The sequence below is a fragment of the Lepus europaeus genome, chromosome 2, assembly GCF_033115175.1.
Source record: "Lepus europaeus isolate LE1 chromosome 2, mLepTim1.pri, whole genome shotgun sequence".
Lineage (NCBI taxonomy): Eukaryota > Metazoa > Chordata > Mammalia > Lagomorpha > Leporidae > Lepus > Lepus europaeus.
In genome coordinates, this window is record NC_084828.1 from 6,885,792 (window position 1) to 6,906,720 (window position 20,929).

Genomic DNA, 20,929 nt, shown 5'->3' on the forward strand with positions numbered 1-20,929 from the left:
GGACTGCTCCCGCTGGGGAAAGCGTGTCTCGTGTTTTCCTGTCCTGGGTCACACAGAAGCCCACAGCTCCTCTGCGTCCCACCAGAAAGGCTGAGAAATTTTTTAAAGATTTATTTATTTATTTGAATGAGTTACAGAGAGGCAGAGAGAGAGAGAGAGAGAGCTTCCGTCTGCTCTTCACTCCCCAAATGGTCACAATGGCCAGGGCTGGGCCAGGCCAAAGCCAGGAGCCAGGAGCTTCATCCGAGTCTCCCACATGGATGCAGGGGCCCAAGCACTTCGGTCATCTTCCCCTGCTTTCCCAGGTGTGTTAGCAGAATGCTGGTTGGGAAGTGGAATAACCAGGACTGGAACCTGTGCCCATATGAGATGCCAGCATTACAGGCATTGGCTTAACCCGCTACACCACAGTGCCAGCCCCAAGGCTGAGAAAGCAACATGGCTCCTCTGAATGTAAAGTGCCTTCCCATGAAAGAGTTTTCTTGGGTTTTGGTCAAAGTCCCCTTGACTTTAACTGGAGGCTCATCTGTAGTGAGCATGAAAATGCATCCTGCTTCGTGCTAAGCTACAGAGCGATTTTAGGGCTCTGCCATTGGTTAGAAGGTGGGAGCAGGCAGTTTAACAGTGGGAGCCCGCCCAGCTGCAGCCCCTGGTAAGGACCCAAGCAGGCTACAGAGAGTGAGTGGAAGCCAGGGTTAAGGCAATGGGCTGGGCAGTGACTGAGCACAGTGACCTGGCTGGGACTGCGCTCCCTTTGCTGCCCGTGGGTGGGAGAAGTCAGTGTGCCTCTTGGAGCTCCAATTCCCTCGTCTCTGCAGTGTGCCCATCACATGACTACCGTGGGAAACCAACACACGGAAAGTGTCGAGAAAGGCACCTGCCCCACGTTTCCAAAGATACCAGCCAGCCCTGAGAACGCCACCGTCCCACCAGGGATCCGGCTGGGAGCTGGATGAAAAGTGCAGTGGCCAGGACACAAACCGGTGCCCACAGGGGATGCCGGCACTGCAGGCAGGGGCTTTACCTGCTGTGCCACCACACTGGTCTCTTCAACTCTGGTTTTCTGCTCAAAGAAATCATGGCCAGAGTGTTCACATGAGATGGCACTGTTATCATCCCCATCTTACAGATGGGAACACTGAGGCACTTACCCTGGTGCCCTAAGTAGCCAAGCCTGTGGACAGGTTAGTCAAGCCAGCGTCAACTGCAAAGCCAGAGCCCTTTCCACCATGCTCCCTGACCCCTGATGTGCAGCGGCTGAGCCTCACCAAGCCTCAGGCCAGAGACCTCCACTGGAGCCTCTGCTGCCGTGCAAGGGGTCCAGGCTGTGCGTCGGAGTGGCCCCAAAGAGCTGCCTCCTTGGTGCTCTCTGGGCCCTGCCCTGGGACCCTAAATCTGCGGTGCCCGCAGCTGCTGCCTCGCTCGTGACGCCGCTGTTCTCTCTGCTTTGCAAACCATCTTGCGGCTTGCGCTTTGCAGCTCCATCTGTACCCTTCCCTACCGGGTCTCTCTCTCTCCTGACTGCACCCAGAGATGACGTCTCCTCCAAGTCGAAGGCTTGCCCCTGTCCCCTTAAAAGCCACACCCATCAGGCTCTCCTGCAGGTGGCCCATGTGTGCCACACTTTTCTTTTTAACCCCACTTCTGGTGTTTTTCGTTAATTCCCCAGAGGGTCATTCCTGAGGTGCGGTGCAGGTAGGAGCGCTGTTCGGATGAACCGGCTTGGCTTTGAAGAGCTCCTCTGTGTATCTGGGCATTCTTGTTCGAGAAGCCTGCTTCCAGGGCCTAAAGTGCGCCTCAGGTGTTACTGTCCTAAGAAGATGCTTAGTTAATACATTGCTTCTGAAATTTTGTGGCCAAGGGCGGTCGTGTGCCCTGACATTGGTGATTTCTCAGCTGCCTGTGTGCCTCCTGGCACAGCCCAGCACCATGGGGAAATCTGCTCTCCACACTGCAAATGATTAGTTTTTCAAAATTCTTTTATTTATTTGGAAAGGCAGAAAGAGAGAGAGAGAGAAAGAGAGCAAGAGAGAGATCTCCCATCTGCTGGTTCACTTCCCAAATGCCTGCCACAATCAGGACTGAGCCAGGCCGAAGCCAGGAGGAACCTGGAACTCAATGCAGGTCTTGTCTCCCCTATGGGTGGCGGGGAGCGACTACGTGAGTCATTGCTTGGTGACTCCCAGACTGTCTGTGCACTGGCAGAAGCCAGAGTGGGGCAAAGTCTCGCACCCACGCACTCTGATACGTACGGATGCCCGTGTCCCGAGAGCAGCTTACCTGATGTACCGAACATCCAGCCCTGGGCGCATATGCAGTGTAGCCCTTCATAGATTTGACTTAGATGTAGTGTCACGGTCTATCACGTTGACTTCTTAAATGCTCAGTGATTTTTTTAAAGATTTATTTATTTCAAAGTCAGAATTACATAGAGAAGGAGAGGCAGAGAGATAGAGAGAGGTCTTCCATCTGCTTGTTCTCTCTCCAAATGGCCGCAATGGCCAGAGCTATGCCGATCTGAAGCCAGGAGCCAGGAGCTTCTTCTAGGTCTCCCACATGGGTGCAGGGGCCCAAGGACTTGTGCCATCTTCCACTACTTTCCCAGGCCACAGCAGAGAGCTGGATCGGAAGTGGAACAGCCAGGTGTCGAACCAGTGACCATATGGGATGCCGGCACTGCAGGCGGCAGCTTTACCCGCTACACCACAGCGCCGGTCCCTCATTGATTTTTGACATTTCGTCTTACTCTCAGATTTGGAAACTGATGACTTTTGCTTCAAGATGTCTCATTCCCCTAGACCCCGAGGCACTCAGGGGCCTGATGAGCCTGGAGCCCTGTGTCTCATGGTGAACTCAGCTCTTCCATTGCTTGGCTTTGCATTTCCAGCCACAAGTTCATGTCCCCAAGGCCAACGGGCTGCCCCTCTGCTCTGCTGCTGCCCCCACACCCGACCGTATGGGAGGTGGGCGAGGGACGGATTCCCACGAGGCCGTGGCGGCGTTTGGATGGGTGCCAGGTGTTTTTTGGCAGCTCTGTGTGCTTATGCAAATTCCGTGGAGCGCCCTGTCTCTGGGAGGAAGTTGACACTGAATATTTATTTTCAAACAACTGCATGTGTTTGTGGAGAAGCATATGTTACACTGTTACATGGAAACCCAGCGCTTCTGCCTATTCCCTGGTCGGCGATGGAATATTTTTTTCATGTTTTAATCCTTTGGTTACAATATATATACTAAAACCATATGGTCGCCTCATACCGTCCTTTGTATTTCTGAATGCATATTAATGAAGTGCGGAGGGTCACACAGGCGGGTTGAGAACAGTTTGTGTATGTGGTCCTGGCCTCCGCGGTGCTGGGGGACAAGCTGCTAATACGTTACAAATGTGTCGCTGAACCCCAAACCGGGCTTTGCAGAAGGCACTGGAAGAAGGCTGACCCTGCTCCCAAGGCTCGTATGGATGAGTTCCTCTATGTGAATTCCACGCAGCCAACGTGCAGACAAGGATTGCTGAGTGGGACAGTTGATCCAGGGAGCTGGCGGGAAGGGGTCGAGGAAAGTTTTATGCTTGATTTTTTTACGTTTCTTTCATTCCGTGAATGACGGCCGGCTAAAGTTATTTTACTCATCATCTGTTGAGATTGCTTATAACATAACAAAAGGTAAATGTTGAGGTGATTCGTGTTAGAACTGAAGTTTGGAAGGGAAGACTTGCCTCCCGTCCGTTTTCAAAGCTTCTAGAATATGCTCAACACAGCTCAGCTTCCCTGGCACCCAGTATCGACCGGCGATATGTATTCATGGTGTGCGTCTTTCATGAACGTTTTGAAGACCCTCTCCTATGCATGAATTCCAGAATCTTTTCCCAGCAGAACAAACTCATCTTTTCCTCTCATGTTCAGTGAACTTTCTGAGGGCTCCTTGCCTACATTTCTCTCCTTCAGGGAGCCATAAATCATCTTCAGGTACTGAAACAGGGTGGCCAGAGTGACGGGCCTAGAACTTTCTGTGAATGTAATGAGCCCCCAAGCCCTGTCCGTGTGCTTTGAGTGGGAAACAGAACACTCCATGCACGCCCGCCCGGAGGCGCCCTCTCTGCCCCAGTGCCAGCCAGCCTGGGCTCCCCGAGCCGCGCCCCTTCCGGCTTTCCTTTGGGGAAGTCCGCCCTGCAGGATTGGCCCTGTGGGACACGCGTGCACTTCCATGGGGCTTCATTTGCCCAGGGGCTGGCATTGGTAGCCCTGGTTTGAGACAGCCAGCTTTCTCCTCTCTGCTTCCCCATTTTGAGTAGGTCGATGCTGTGTTCGGAAACATTTTCACGGCGTAGCATCCTGACACCAGCGCAGTGTTACGGTCGGAATCCCCGTGTGTACTTCCATCCTCTGCTTTTTTCCATAAACATTTAGAAGTTCATTTCCTAAGCCTCATTTCTATTATTTTTCTTGACCTTGCCAATGTAAATGGGATTAAGTCATTATTGCCATCCACATAATGGCATTTTTCTGCTTTGCAAAATAGGAAAAATAGCTCTTCCATCCCCAGAACACTGGGTTGACCTGGGAAGTCAGTAAAGGATGGAACCGAGCCAAATGTGCTTTGTCCAAGTGCATTCTCTGCATTCCAGGGAAAATGTGGAGCTGGGGGTTGTGTCTGGGTCCCCAAGGACGGACCATTGTCTTATATCACATTTTCTAGAGGCAGAGGGAGCTCAGACACCTGTGAAGCTGACTCACTCAGGCACAAGGAGGCCAGGAGGCAGGATAGGCCAAGGGACACCGCCATGAGGTTGTACTTAGAGAAAAAAATATTTTACTTATTTGCAAGGCAGAGTGACAGGGAGAGGGACAGGCAGAGAACCATCTGCTGGTTCATGCCCCAGGGCTGGACTGGACCAAAGCCAAGAGTCTGGAACTCTATCCGGGTCTCCCATGAAGGTGGCAGGAACCCAAGCACATGGGTCACCTTCTGCTGCCTTCCCAGGTGCACTAGCAGGGAGCTGGATGCGAAGTGGAGCAGCCAGGACTCAAACCTGCGCTCTGATAAGGGATATGGGTGACACAGGCTGCAGTGTTACCTGGTGTGCCACAGTACTGGCTCCCGTGAGGTCTCCTTGACTTTGGGCAGCTGCTCTAGCCTGCCATGGGGGTATACACAGCATCATAGGGTGGAGGCAAGGGCCAGCCCGTGGTTTCCTGCACCAGTCTCGCTGAACATGGGATACTCCGGTGAGGCAGCTCCTGTCCAGCTAAGGACAGCTCTCTGGAGCAGAGGGAGGCCTTGGACCGTGAGTAGCAGCTGAGGGCCAGGCAGGCGGGCCGGGTGAAGGGAAGTCAGGCCATGTCCCGGGGGCCCTCGCCTTTCTCCTGGGCGAGGCTGGCTTGGCTGTAGACCCTGTTCTCACCGGTGTCCTCTCTCTCCTCCCCAGGGAGCGGGCAGATCCAGCTCTGGCAGTTCCTCCTGGAGCTCCTGTCGGACAGCTCCAACTCCAACTGCATCACGTGGGAAGGCACCAACGGGGAGTTCAAGATGACGGATCCCGACGAGGTGGCGCGGCGCTGGGGCGAGCGGAAGAGCAAACCCAACATGAACTATGACAAGCTCAGCCGAGCTCTCCGTTACTATTACGACAAGAACATCATGACCAAGGTCCACGGGAAGCGCTACGCCTACAAGTTTGACTTCCACGGCATCGCCCAGGCCCTGCAGCCCCACCCCCCGGAATCATCTCTGTACAAGTACCCGTCGGACCTCCCGTACATGGGCTCCTACCATGCCCACCCCCAGAAGATGAACTTTGTGGCTCCCCACCCTCCCACCCTCCCTGTGACGTCATCCAGTTTTTTTGCTGCCCCAAACCCATACTGGAATTCACCCACTGGGGGGATATACCCTAACACTAGGCTTCCGGCTGGCCACATGCCTTCTCACCTGGGCACCTACTACTAGAGACCTGAGCGAGGCCTTTCCCGACAACGTACAGTCCCCAATCCATTGCCACAGACTCTATTGGAGAATGCAAAACAGAAGTGCCTGAGAGCAGCGAGGAAGAAGTTTGGCTGGGACCAGGGGAGGAAGCCGGGGGAGAGGTGTAAGGACTCTTAGTGGGAGTGCACCCCGAAGTGAAGAGGATGCTGAAATGCCATGGACGTGGACACTATAATCTGTGAAACAGCTTGTGGAAGCCATTGTAGGTGGAAGCATGCAAAGTGCCAAAGGAGGGGGTTCTCGGGACGTGTGCACGCTCTGGGGTGGAATTTGGGATCCTACTAATGCAAACTGGGATTGAACTCAAGCAATAGATATAACACAGTTTTGACCTAACACACCATTTATAATGCCGTTTTAAGGGAAACTACCTGTATTTAAAACTAGAAACATATCATAAACAAAACACAAAAGAGAGACAGACAGACAGACAGATACTGTGGTCCATCAGTAGACCCGTTGGAACCCATTGGCGTTTGCTCTTTGGGTTGAAACTAGATTCATCCCATTGGATGGAGAGCTCTCGGCTCTCTCAAACTGTGAAGATGATCTGAAACTTCCAGCTTTTTTTATAGTAATACAGGAATCACGGGCGAAGAGGTGGGACTAGGGATGTGTTCAGAGAGGGCGTGTGGGCTGTAGACAGAGGGTTGGGGGTGGAGAGAGGAGAAGGCAGCGGAGGAGGAGGCAGGGGCTAGGGAAGACGTTCCTCCCGCATGGGGGCTGGGCTGAGGACAGGTGGGACTGTGGAGGATGGGGGCGGGGAGCCCTGCGGTTTCCAGTGGTCAGTGTTATACCAAACCCAGTGTTAGTGCAAAAAGCCACGGTGTGATGGAGGCTGAGGGGTAGGAGAGTTCAGAACCCAAACCATGCATCTCTTTTCTTTGTCAAAAGAAAAATTTTAACTGGAATTGTCTGATATTTAAACAAAAAAAAAACAAACCAAACATTCAGGACCTCATTGTGATGTGAGGGCTTTGCCTTCCACGGGCCAGGCAGGAGATGACCTGGCAGCCACCACAGTCAGAACCCCTGTGGGCACACTGGGCAGTCGGGCTCCAGCCACACTGGGCAGTTGGGCCCCAGGGTTCCCTTCCGAGTCACGAACGCTGTGCGTTTGTCAGAATGAAGTATACAAATCAATTTTTTTTCCTTTTTATATAATAATTATATAACTTATGCATTTATACACTACGAGTTGATCTCGGCCAACCAAAGACACAGGACAAAAGAGACAATCAATGATATAACGTGGCCTTGAATTTTAACTCTGTATTGCTTAGTGTTTACAATATGAAGTTATTCGTTCTTAGGATGCAGAATGTATGTAATAAAATAAGCTTGGCCTAGCACGGCACATCAGATTGACACTGGAGTCTGCATTTGCACCTGTCTGGCGGCTCAGGTTGCGCAGTAGAAACCTGGGTTGAGTGTGGTGGGGGTTGGGTTCTAATCTCGCTTTGGGAACTTGTCTGAGTGACAGCCAAACGATTAGGTACTGGGCACCCAAACAGGTCTGGCCTCTGCAGCCCTTCTCACCACTCTGATCCTAGACCCTTGTGGGGCAGAAGGCTAAGGTTTTGTGTGGGGGCCTCCTTGTTCTCGCCCAGCGTCCCTGAGAAATTCCGGCACTCACCAGTCACCGTGCCAGCGCCGCCCAGCAGGTGTTGCTCTTAAGCCTCAGGATAGCTGCACTTTTTCCCTCTAAAGAAGCCAGGAGCAGCTTCTGCATTTCTCACCGGTGTCTCTGCCAGGGCACCTCCCCAGCGAGGCTGTGGCTCCCATCTTCCCCGGGCAGAATAATCTGATCCCGAGGGTGGGAATCCTCCAGCCCCGAGCCTTGCATTCCCACTTCTCCCTCGCTCCCATTCCCTATGGTGGAAAGTCGGTCCCCCTGGACTTCCCTGTTTTGTCTCACGAATGCTGCCCACCTCAGCCAAGGTGAAGGTGGTGTGCGGGGTGTAACAAGGAAACCATAAAAAAAGAGCAAGCCTGAGCCGTGTGCTGGCCTGAATCCCTTTCTGATTCGGCTCCTTTTGTCGCTGCTTGGCGGCTTCGTTTTGTGCTTTGCCATCCTTTCGCCATGATTAAATGGAGTTGCCAGGCCTCTGTGCTGTGGCTGTGTTGGCAATGACCGTTAGGGTCCATGGGATACAATTTCCATAGCTTCAGGGGCCCGTTGTTGCTTGCATTAAAAGGAGCCCCAACCGTCCATCACCCCTCAGCAGCTTGGGAGAGGCCAGCTCCTCAGGAACAATCAGTCCATAAAATCCCCAAAGCTGGTCGCCGGGTGAGCCCAAGTTGTCTCCTGGGAAGGCTGGGTCGTTTTTCTCTGGGGATGCAAAGGCCGGGCACACCTACCGTCTCCATGTAAACCATGCAGACGCACTCAGGTAGCCGGCTCTGTCTACCAGGTTGGATCACGAGCGAGAGCATAATAAAGAAGCGAATTGCAATGGTCATGTTTAGGTGAGCAGGTGTTTCCACTGGCTTCCTCAGCCCCACCCCCAGCCCGTGCAGGGTGTCCACAGGTCTCGTGGCCAGCATGAGTATAATGGCATAATCCCAAGTTCTCCAAAGGAATCATTCCTTAAACGCTGCCGGCACTGGTCTGCTCCCATGGGAATGTCACTCTGAAGCCCCGCCCAGGTCAGGTGCATGGTTGCCGCCCCCTCGCTGCCTCGCCCAGCTCCTGGCCTCGTCCTGGTGCGTGCCCACCATCGCCACAGGATCTTGCTCTGCGGGCGAGAGATTCGTCTTCCCCTCTTGCCTTGGTCTTTGGGGCTTTGGGCCTTGTACTTGGTGAAATCCCCAAATCTCAGGCTTCATTTGTGTTCCAGTCGATGCCCCTGTTAGAACTCTGAGGTCGTCACGAGGACGTGATGTGTCCGACTGACACGGCGGGCTGGCCCTGGTCCTCTGCTCCTCCCAGGTGCCGCTCGATGCAGGTGCAGCACCTGTCACCCGGGGAGCAGCCCCTCCCACCGAGGAGTTGCCCTTAAGTGGCAGGTATAGCATGGAATGCTGGAGCAGGCCAGCTGTGACATGGACAGGACATGGAAATGGGGGGCCATTTAGTCCCTCCAAAGTGACCCTTCACCTGTGGAAAGAGTGGAATTTGAAACCTGGTTTAATTAGTTTCTCCTTACTATACCTAAAAGGAGGTGAGTGATTGATCATCAGAAGCACCCTGGGTGACTGGGCACCTCCAGCTCCGTCTTTTCTTTGTGTTTTCAGACGGTGCCCCAGCCCACAGAGTCAGAAGTCCTGGGTTGGGGCCCAGACTTTAGCCATTAAAAAAAAATGTTGGTTCACTCTCCATATGACTGGAGCTAAGCCAGGCCGAAGCCAGGAGCTTCTTCTGGGTCTCCGACATGGGTGGCAGGGACCCAAGGACTTGAACCATCTTCCACTGCTTCCCCAGGACATTAGCAGGGAGCTGGACGTGAAGTGGAGCAGCCGGGACTCGAACCAGCACTCATTTGGGATAACGTGCAGCAGGCGGCAGATTTGCCCTCTACGCCACAGCGCCAGCCCCCAGACATCACTCTCAATCCTTCCGGGGGTTCTGCTCCTGATGTCTGAGCTCCACTGCCACGGAGACAGGAAGACCTGTGGCCACGCATGTGTGGTTCGGCACAACTCAGCGTTTTTCCTGCGTTTCGCCCCTGAGAGAGTCGCCCTAGCTGGTGCGCCCTTTCGGGATCTCCTCCCACCAGCAGCCGCTCCCCCGTGAATCCGGCTGTCTAGGCTGTACACCAGATCACACCACACTGAGCAGGCTAAAAGGGCATGCACTGTCTCGCCGCTCCCACGCAGGCGCGGCCTGGCCAGCCCTCCGAGGAGTCCCGGGGAGCTCTTGCCCTCGGTTGTTTCTAGAGCTGCGTTCTTTGCGATTGTAGCCTGCTTCACCACCACTTCACTACCGGTTGTGGGAGACCCAGGATCCCGGCCCTTCTGCAGCAAGGTGGTTAACGCCTTCAAGCCAGACGGGAAACCTCTCCCATTGTCTCTATGACCGCTTTTAAGGACTCGCCTGATTAGGCCAGGCTCACCCAGAATGTTTGCCTTTTTTTTGTTTGTTTTTGTTTTGTTTTGTTTTGTTTTTTGTTTTGTTTTGTTTTTTTGACAGGCAGAGTGGACAGTGATGGACAGTGAGAGAGAGAGACAGAGAGAAAGATCTTTCTTTTGCCGTTGGTTCACCCTCCAACGGCCACTGCGGCTGGCGCGCTGCAGCCGGCGCGCCACGCTGATCCGATGGCAGGAGCCAGGTGCTTCTCCTGGTCTCCCATGGGGTGCAGGGCCCAAGCACTTGGGCCATCCTCCACTGCACTCCCGGGCCACAGCAGAGAGCTGGCCTGGAAGAGGGGCAAGTGGGACAGAATCGGTGCCCTGACTGGGACTAGAACCCCGTGTGCCGGTGCCGCAAGGCGGAGGATTAGCCTATTGAGCCGCGGCGCCAGCCATGCCTTTTTTTTTTTTTTTTTTGATTTATTTATTTGAGGGGCCCAGTGCTGTGACTCACTTGGCTAATCCTCCGCCTGCAGCGCCGGCATCCCAATGGGTGCCGGGTTCTAGTCCCGGTTGCTCCTCTTCCAGTCCGGCTCTCTGCTGTGGCCCGGGAGGGCAGTGGAGGATGGCCCAAGTGCTTGGGCCCTGCACCCGCATGGGAGACCAGGAGGAAGCACCTGGCTCCTGGCTTCGGATCAGCACAGTGCTGGCTGTAGCAGCCATTTGGGGGGTGAACCAATGGAAGGAAGACCTTTCTCTCTCTCTCTCTCTCTCTCTCTCTCTAATTCTACCTGTCAAATAAATAAAAAATCTTTTAAAAAAGATTTATTTATTTGAGAGGCAGAGTTGATGACAGAGAGGAAAAGAGCGAGAGAGAGAGAGGGGTCCTCCAACCTCTGGTTCATTCCCCAAATGGCCACAATGGCCAGAGCTGAGCCAATCAGAAGCCAGGAGCCAGGAGATTCCTCCAGGTCTCCCATGTGGGTGCAGGGGCTGAAGAACTTGAGCCATTTTCCACTGCTTTTCCAGGCCATAGCTGAGAGCTGGATTGGAAGTGGAGCAGCCGGGACATAAACCAGCACCCATACGGGATGCAGGCACCACAGGCAGAGGCGTGGCCACAGCACCAGCCCCCTCTGCAGATTTCCCGTTGCTATGGACTATAACTGGAGCAGGGGACAGATGACCTGTTATACCCCCAGGGCGGGGGAGTCGGGGACCATCTCCAAATCCGGGCCGCCATGCCGTGGGCTGTGATTTGAATGTGTCCCCGATGTAGATTCCTGTGCTGGAGGCAGTGATAGGAGGTGGTGGGGCCTTTAAGAGGTGGGGCTTGGTGGGTGGTGTCCAGTCCATGGGGTCCCTGCCCTTGGAAAGGACTTGATGTTGGGCTTGCAGAGTGAGCTGTGGAGAGAGCAGGTTGCTCCAGGCAAGGCCACCGGTGCCTGGCCCACGTGCATGCAGGCTCCCTTTCTCTCTCTGCCCTGGGGCCATGGTGTTTGGCCCCAGAACCAGTCTCTTTGCTCTCTCCCAGGGGGCAGTGGGGCACCTTCGGGCAAACCTGCTGGCATTCACCCGAGGGACCTGAAGTTGCTTACGTCAGCAATGGTGAATCTGATGTTTTATTTACTCTGCTTTTTGATTCTTAGTGAAAACAAAGCAGCTCAGTGAACAGACACAACTTGGCAACTTTTCCAGCTCGTGCCTGCCATTTTAAACTCGTTGGGCTATAAACTGTCTTCATTTTCTCGGAAACTTTTTACAAGCTGTTATTCTCTTGAAGCGAGCTGTAGCCCGCAGTCTTCCGTTATGATTTGTGCTGGGCCGTGTGACTTGTACCCTTGGCAGGAAGTGTGACCTAGGTAGGAACTCTAGGAAAGAAAGCTACGCACGTCCCATGGTGCAGAGCAGCGCGGCTCGCTCCCGAGGAGAAGCAACACTGAACACGGAAGCCAGGATTTCTTGCTGACATGGCTTTGCTAAACAGGTCAGAGATTTTTACAAGGTCAAGAATGGCTGCATGGGGCCGGTATTGTGGTGCAGCGGGTAAAGCCACCGCTTGCAGTGCCGGCATCCCATATGAGCACCAGTTCGAGTCCCGGCTGCTCCACTTCTGATCCAGCTCTCTGCTATGACCTGAGAAAGCAGTAGAAGATGGCCCAGATCCTTGGGCCCCTGCACCTGCATGGGAGACCTGGAAGAATCTCCTGGCTCCTGGCTTCTGACGGACCCAGCTCCAGCCATTGCAGCCATTTGGGGAGTGAACCAGTGGATGGACGACCTCTCTCTCTCTCTGCCTCTGCAGGTCTGTACCTCTGCCGTTCAAATAAATAAATAAATCTTTAATAAAAGAAGAAAGGAAGAATGGCTGTATGGCTGTGGCTGAGGAGTACTAACTTAAAAAAATTGGTGCCCACCTGTAAGGAAGTGTCAGGGTTAGGCCCCTGCCCTTGACTTTGCTGTCATATTGGACTGGTAGCAGGGTACAGAAGCCACCCTGAGGACAACCACACATGCCACGAGTTTGAGGGGACTGACAGCAAGTTCTGTGACAAATTCAGGAGCCTGAAGAACAGGTTCGAGAAGGGCTAGATCAGAAAGGTAAAGATAACAAGACCTCCACCCAAGGGGCTGGTGCTGTGGTGTAGTGGGGGAAAACCACTGGTGATGCCAGCATCCCGTATAGGCGCCGGTTCGAATCTCAGCTGCTCCACTTCCAATCCAGCTCCCTGCTAAAGTGCCTGGGAAAAGCAGCAGAGGATGGCCCGAGTGCTTGGGCTCCTGCTCCCATGTGGGAGACCTGGATGAAGCTCCTGGCTCCTGGCTTTGGCCTGGCCCAGCCCTGGTCATTGTGACCATGTGGGGAGTGAACCAGCGGATGGAAGACCTCTCTTTCCATTTCTTCAGCTCTCTCTCTGTGTGACTCTACCTTTCAAATAAATAAAATAAATATTTTTTAAAAAAGGCCTCCATCCACTTCCCAAACACCTGTGGGGTGGGCCGAGCAGCGGCACATGCAAAAGGCACCCCCGGGTTTTAGAGATGAGAGCAGTGGAGACTGGGCTGCAAGGAGTGAGCTATGCCTGGGTCACACCCTGCACATGCTTGGTCTCATTCTGCTTCTTACTGCCTCCAAAAACACGTTCATTCCAGAAACTGGGGGTGGGGGGACAGCAGATTAAGCCACTGCCTGCAGCACTGGCTTCCCATATGGGCGCTGGTTCCAGTTCCAGCTGCTCCACTTCCGACTCCGCTCCCTGCCAATGGCCTGGGAAAGCAGCAGGGGATGGCCCAAGTGCTTGGGCTCCTGCACCCACGTGGGAGACTTGGAAGAAACTCCTGGATCTTGGCTTTGGTTTGGCCCAGGCTGGGCCATTGTGACCATGTGGGGAGTGAACCAAAGATGGAAGATCCATCTCTCTTTCTCTTTCTCTCTCTCTCCACCTCCGTCTCTGTCTCTCTCTGTTACTGTGCCTTTTGAAAAAGAAATCTAAAAATCTTAAACTGATTGCACAGTTCCCCTAGCTCACCCAAGGTAAGAGGTAGAACTAATGCTTGGCCGGCGCCACGGCTCACTAGGCTAATCCTCCGCCTAGCGGCGCTGGCACACCGGGTTCTAGTCCCAGTCGGGGCGCCGGATTCTGTCCCAGTTACCCCTCTTCCAGTCCAGCTCTCTGCTATGGCCCGGGAGTGCAGTGGAGGATGGCCCAAGTGCTTGGGCCCTGCACCTGCATGGGAGACCAGGAGAAGCACCTGGCTCCCGCCTTCGGATCAGCGCGGTGCGCCAGCTGCAGCATGCCGGCCACAGCGGCCATTGGAGGGTGAACCAACCGCAAAAGGAAGATCTTTCTCTTTGTCTCTCTCTCCTCTCACTGTCCACTCTGCCTGCCAAAAAAAAAGAACAAAAAGAACTAATGCTTGATCCTGTTCTGAGTCCTGAATCTCTACAAGGTAGTTCAAAAAGTTCATGGAAAAGGGAATTAAAAGACAAGTTTATTTAGGGACAAATTTTTTTTAAAAAGATTTATTTATTTATTTGAAAGTAAGAGTTACATAGAGAGAAGGAGAGGCAGAGAGCGAGTCTTCCATCTGCTGGCTCACTCCCCAGCTGGCTGCAATGGATGGAGCTGTGCTGATCCAAAGCCAGGAGCCAGGAGCTTCTTCCAAGTCTCCCACTTGGGTGCAGGGGCCCAAGGACTTGTGCCATCTTCCACTGCTTTCCCAGGCCATAGCAGAGAGCTGGATCGGAAGTGGAGCAGCCAGTACTCGAACCACAGCCCATATGGGATGCCAACACTGCAGGCAGTGGCCTTACCTACTATGTCACAGTGCAGCCCCCAAATTTTTTAATCCATGTATTGTTCTTTTTCATAACACACATTTTACAAGAACGTTTCCTTTGAAAACTGTATTCTTTTATTTTAAAGGCAGGGTTACGTGGAGAGAAGAAGAGCTGGAGAGATTTCTTCCATCTGCTGGTTCACTCCCCAAATGGTCTCGATGGCCAGGGCTGGGCTGGGCTGGAGCCAGGAGTCTGGAGCCCCAGCCAGGTCTCCCATGCAGGTGGCAAGTGGCAGGTGGCAGGTGGCAGGTGGCAGGGACTTGAAGTGTCCCCGCCTCCTCCCAGGTGTCCGGTAGCAGGAAGCTGGATTCAGGAGCAGAGCCAGGTACGGGATCTGACAGGCGACATGGGTGTCCTAACCTGCGTCTCAGCCATTAGTGTGAACACGCACCCCCAGGCTGGCTGTTTTTTAACTTCCACAAGCGAGAGAGAATATGCAGTATTTGTCTTTTTGTATGTGGCTTGTTTTCCTTAACGTAATGATGCCCAGTTCTACACACTCTCTCCTCCTTTCCACCGGTCCATGCTGGACACCAGGCTGACCGCTCGTCTTGGCTGCCGTGAGTGGTGTCGCAGTGAACGTGGCAGAGCAGGCATCCCCGGATAATGTGGATACCAGTTCTTCCGGGTCTACACCCAGAAGTGGGGTAGCTGGATCCTGAGGAGGATTATTTCTGGCTTTGAGAAATGGCCACACTGTTCTCCATAAAGGCTGCTCTCAAGGAAACACTTGTGGCCGGCGCCGCGGCTCACTAGGCTAATCCTCTGCCTTGCGGAGCCGGCACACCGGGTTCTAGTCCCGGTCGGGGCGCCGGATTCTGTCCCGGTTGCCCCTCTTCCAGGCCAGCTCTCTGCTGTGGCCCGGGAGTGCAGTGGAGGATGGCCCAAGTGCTTGGGCCCTGCACCCCATGGGAGACCAGGAGAAGCACCTGGCTCCTGGCTTTGGATTGGCTCAGCGCCGGCCATAGTAGCTATTTGGGGGGTGAACCAACAGAAGGAAGACCTTTCTCTCTAACTCTGCCTGTCAAAAAAAAAAAAAAAAAAAAAAGGAAACACTTGTGTTTTTTTGAGATTTAAAAGTGAGGTTTATTAGACTCAGAGACCTCCAGCCAGGAGGGGCGCTCCAGGAGAGGCGAAACCCCAAGAGGCTGGTGGGAGTGGGGTTTTAGGCACAATTTTGGAGGAAAAAATGTGAGGATCAGATTGATATTCAGTTACACGGTGGGGGGGGGGGGGGGACAAAACCCATGACAAGAACTGGTTTGCAATCCTTTACCCTGTCTGGCTTGCTCAGGATTGGACAAAGGAGCCGTCAGGAGGTGGCGTAGGTAAGTGGGTTTGCAGTGACAGTTGGAGGCGCTCGGCGTGGAGGAGCCGTCCCCTGCCCAGGAGTTCCTGGATTCTGCTCGGGTAAAGCCCACACGACCGATTGCCCGGGGCTCGGCAGCACAGGTGGCATGGGTTATGGAGGTCCAGTTGGGTCACACACACGGAGGTAGAAGGACGGGGGAGAGGGTCCCCGGTGAACAGCAGTGCCACTTCGTCGTGAGCGGCAGGAGCACAGGAGGGGTGCACACGGTAGGGTCCCCCACGTGCACTTGTGGGTGGCTGTGGGTCCTGGTTACTGGAGCCCAGCCTGCCTGGGGACTAACTGGCGGCTGCTCAGCCCTGCGGTGCCCAGGTGAGAAGCAGCCGGCGATGGGACTGCAGAGTTGGCCTCTGCAGGGTGTGAGGGGGAAGACTGCCCCCTGCAGGACATGCACGGAAGGGCACCCATGGCAGGGGCAGGGATAGGGGGCCACGCCAATCACAACCTGCAACTCACTGGACATGGTTCAGGTGGGAGACTCAGAGGCCCCCAATTCCAGACTCGCCAGGCCACCTCCGCGTGGGCCGGGGAGGCTGGGCACCATGGCTGGCTGTGCTCACGGGGCAGAGGCCACGGCGGGGGAGGAGGGGCAGGTTGAGTGTGTACGAGAGAGCTGGGCTATAGGTTACTAAACCTGGGAGCCGTGCTTGGCCAGGCTGTCTCATGAAGGTGACAGCTTTCTTATTTTCAGTAAGTTCCCTTGTTATTTTTTAAATCAGGGAGATTTATTAAAAAGCCGGGAGTGGGAGTAGGGGGTTAGCACTCCTAGCCTGTTCCTGTAAGGGGGAGGGGCAGGAAGGCAGGTGTCTTTGCTGTGGTGCACGGGCCATCACTCCAAGCCAGCTGGTCAGAAGTGTGAGCAGGTGCTGCCGAGAGGGGAGGGCTGGCATTCCAGCGCTAAGCACTCACTGTATACACACTGTAGGTATGGACAGGAGCCTCCCAAAGGGAGTTGTTTTCTCCCGTAGACAATAACAGCAGTGGCTACTACTAGGTGAGGATAATAATAACAGCTCTGTGCCAAGCAAGGTGCACGCGTGGTCCTTTGGTATTTGACGTGCACAATCCCACGCTGAGATACGCTTCTTCCTATCTCAGAGACACAGCGCTGATGCCGGGAGAGCTCGAACAATGTTGTAAATCACCCTCTGTCGTTGGAAATTTTACAACTTTGGGGTGCAGAATCCTAAGGGCCTGCAAAGCCCCCCCCCCACCTTGGGTGGCCCCCAGGATGTCAGGGAGGCGCCCCTCCCCCACGCAGCGGCCCTGGTTGGTGGTGGTTATCAAGCAGGAAGCCAAGCATAGCCCGCCCACTTCCCTTCCTTCTCAGCCTGGAGAGCTGGCCTGGGAGGGCCTGGCCTGGGGCCTGGAGAGAGGCCCCTCCCCCCAGCCCTAGGTCTTCACTGGCCAGAGGAGGGCGCCCTTGTAGATGGGGCTGCAGGAGGAGGAACAGTTGCTCTCTCTTCCCTTCTTCGGTGGGAGTCGGCTCTGTGGTTAGGTGGATAAAGGGATAAACCAATCTGCACTCATAGTGGAACGTGGTTGGAGGCTCCCTAGAAGCGGCGGCACCAACACCCCCACTTTTTCTTTCGTGGAGATGGTTGAGAAGGTTCAGGGCAGGGCTGCCCTCCAGGGGAACAGAGACCGGAATGGGTTTTCATCTGCGTGGATTCTGCTTCTTCCTGTGGGAGTGGGCAGAAGGGCGGGGAGTGAGCAAGAGTCAGTGCAGGGCAGGCCCTACCTGCGGACCTGTGCCTCCTGGGGAACAGCCATTCCCCACCCACATACAGGCTGGAAGCCACAGCTTATGATGCCCACACTGCACATCGGAGCACCAGCTCCCTGCTACTGCATCTGGGAAAGCAGTAGAAGATGGCCCAAGTGCTTGGGCCCCTGCACCCACATGGGAGACCTGGATGGAGTTCCATGCTCCTGGCTTCAGTCTGGCCCAGGAGTGGCTGTTGTGACCCTTTGGGGGAGTGAACCAGTGGATCGGTGTGCGTGCTCTCTCTCTCTCTCTCTCTCTCTCTCTCCCCTTCCCTCTCTTTTCCTCTCCCCACATCCCTCCATGTATGTGTGTGTGTGTGTGTGTGTCTTCCTCTCTATTGTTCTGTCAAATAAATAAGTCTTTTTTAAAAAGTGGGATTACACATTGGTTCTGGACTTCAACCCTGCCAGGTCCATGCTCACCGGAAGCTGCCCATCTCTTCCCCAGCTGAGGAGGAGGAGCCAACAGGAGGTCCATCCCTCACCCAGCAAAGGCTGAGCGTTTGTTCAGATCATCTCGTCCGAGTAGCCAGGGCAGGATTTGGATCAGCGTCTGTCTGACCCCAGTCCCTCTGGTTAAGCCCTGTGCTGTTCCCAGAGGAAGTCCAGTCTTCCTCGAAAGACTCGGAGGGTGGGGAGCAGCGTTTGTTCAGATGATGCTGGGAAGTCAGATCAGGCAGGAAGAAACTCCGTGGGAGGGGAAGACCGCTGTCAGCTGGTGTGTGACGTCCGGTTGTGTGTGTGTGTGTGTGTTGTGTGCACAGGGTGTGGTTAGCAACAGAAAAACCAGGATGATTTCCTGAGGCCCAGAACAAACATCTGGGAGAGCTCTGTGGAAGCTTTGTCTTAGGCAGTGTGACGCCCACCAAGGAGACGGTGATGCCGCTGTAGCCACGTGGAGCCGGGGTGCAGGGCACATGGCGGCCGGGGAGCAAGTGCTATGTTTTGGGGTCAGATGTGCACCCCTGGACTTCGCGTCATCCACTGGTGTTGTCTTGGGGAGCGCTCCTCACAGCTGCGACTCCGGGAGCGATTTTGAGAATCATGTAACTGTCAAGACTGGATTTCAAGGTCAGTCAGCGGGGACCATCTGCTGTCACTGACTCTTCAGGCCTTGGCTAGGAGTCTTCAATGCCACAGCCCCTGGGAGGTGCAGAGAGGTCTTAGGGCGGCCGTGCCCTGGATGGGACTACGATCTGGGGAGGAAGGGAAGCCGTGCGTGAAGATCTCCAGTGAGAGATGAGACTGTGTGATGTGCAAGAGAGTGTAAGGAGGAGGGAGAGCTCACGCCTGTGGGCTGACCAAGGAGAGCTTCCTTTCTATTTATCTATTTTAAAATTTATTTGAGAGGCAGAGAGACAGACAGGGCTCTCTCGCCCATTGGCTCATTCCTAAAATGTCTGCAATAGCTATAGCTATACTGGAGCCAAAGCCAGGAACTGAAATCTCCTTCAGGGTTGGTACTGGGACCCAGCTACCTGAACCATCACCACTGCCTTCCAGGGTCTGCATCGACCGGAAGTCAGAAGGCAGAACTGGGCACCGGGGCCAGGGACTCCGACGATGTGGGATGCAGACGTCTCAAGCAGTCCCTTAACCACGAGGCCAGGGGCCCCCTACCCCACGGGAAGGCTCTTAAAGGACGTGGTACTGCAGCAGGCCGAGGGTTGTGATGGACAGACCACACTCCCAGAAGGGAGATTTTCTCTTCTTGAGCAAAAGTATGAGGTCACAGAACTATACATTTTTCAGACAGAACTATACCGGTCAGGGAGAAAACAAATGAATCGAAGCAGTCTGAGACTTATACAATGATGCAAAGTCAAACAGGATACTGGGTTTTGTACTTTCTGAGCCGGACACTACTGGGACACGGGACTTGGGATATGTTGGCGCACACATGCACCTGTCTGGAGGGGAACAGCACGCCCATGTCTGAGCTGTGACAGTTGGAAGGGTTGGGGCACCAGAGAGAGGAAAATTGCTATCATTTAAAAATACAAGCCTCTCAAATGACAGGCAACTTTAGAAAATACCCCAAAGCCTTGCTTTTTTTTTTTTTTTCAAATGCCTCCTTTTTCTCCCTTGGGCAGAAGTTATATTAAAAATGGCTTAAAAATTGGCCGCCGCCGCGGCTCAACAGGCTAATCCTCCGCCTTGCGGCGCCGGCACACCGGGTTCTAGTCCCGGTCGGGGCGCCGGATTCTGTCCCGGTTGCCCCTCTTCCAGGCCAGCTCTCTGCTGTGGCCCGGGAGGGCAGTGGAGGATGGCCCAAGTGCTTGGGCCCTGCACCCCATGGGAGACCAGGAGAAGCACCTGGCTCCTGCCATCGGATCAGCATGGTGCGCCGGCCGCGGTGGCCATTGGAGGGTGAACCAACGGCAAAAGGAAGACCTTTCTCTCTGTCTCTCTCTCTCACTGTCCACTCTGCCTGTCAAAAAAAAATGGCTTAAAAATTGAGAGGGAGTCTGAAGATTTGATGGGAAAGTGAAGAATATTTGAAGATGTGTTCCATGAGATACAATGGCAAGATAACAATTGACGCTTGTCGCAGGCTTCATTATTCAAAAAGAGCTTCCTATGTGCCCAACCAGATGACCTTAGCATCGGAACTTGGACAATTGTTTATTTATTTGTTCATCCCAAAGACCTGGGGGCAAGCATTTAGCTCAGCTACTAAGGTAGCTCTTGGGACACCTGCGCCCCACGTGTCAGCACCTGGCCTCCAGTCACCACTGTGCTACTGTTCAACTTCCCGCTAATGCACACCCTGGGAGGCAGCCGGTGTTGGCTTAGGTAGTTGGGTCCTTGCCACCCACCTAGGGGACTTAGATGGAATTCTGGTGCCCTGGCTTCTTCCTGGTCCAGGCTCAGCTGCTGGGGGCGTTGGGACTGTGAACTAGTGCATGGAATGTCGGTGACTGTCTCTCTCTGTTACTCTGCCTTTCAACTCAATAGAAATAAATGAATAAAACAAACAAATGATCTGATTTATAATAGTAGGTATAGACTTGTGCCTAAGAGTTACAAAAGTAAATGGAACATAGGCCCCCAACTTCACACACCTCAGAGACTTGTGGGATTCTTATTCCTATTTGAGGCAGAGAGTTGAAACTCAGAGTGATACATTTCTTCAAGCACGTAGCTAGTAAGAATCAGAGCTTGAACTTGAATGCAGGCTTTGGATGCTAGCCAGGTACAGGGCTTTTTTTTTTTTTCCTTAAAAGTATTTATTTTATTTATTTAAAAGGCAGAGAGACAGACAGACAGACAAGGCTCTCCCATCTGCTGGCTCACTCCCCAAATGCCTGCAACAAGTCAGGAGTTGGGAATGCAGTCCAGGTCTCCCATGTGGATGGCAGAGACCCAAGGACTTGAACTATCACTGCTGCTCCCAGGGTCTGTGTTAGCAGGAAGCCGGAATTGAGAGCAGAGCCAGGACTGAACCGAGGTGC

At 54.0% G+C, this 20,929-nt stretch overlaps 1 protein-coding gene across 3 annotated transcripts in view; it reads left to right on the forward strand.

The window, feature by feature from the left end:
* ERG (ETS transcription factor ERG) overlaps positions 1–7,329 on the forward strand; it is a 106,753-nt gene extending 99,424 nt beyond the window's left edge. For all 3 annotated transcript variants that reach the window (XM_062175213.1, XM_062175222.1, XM_062175227.1), the window contains one exon: positions 5,426–7,329. In XM_062175213.1, the coding sequence (XP_062031197.1) occupies positions 5,426–5,946 (521 nt within the window). In that variant the 3' untranslated portion in view covers positions 5,947–7,329. The remainder of the gene's footprint in view (positions 1–5,425) is intronic.
* Positions 7,330–20,929: the final 13,600 nt, after the last annotated feature.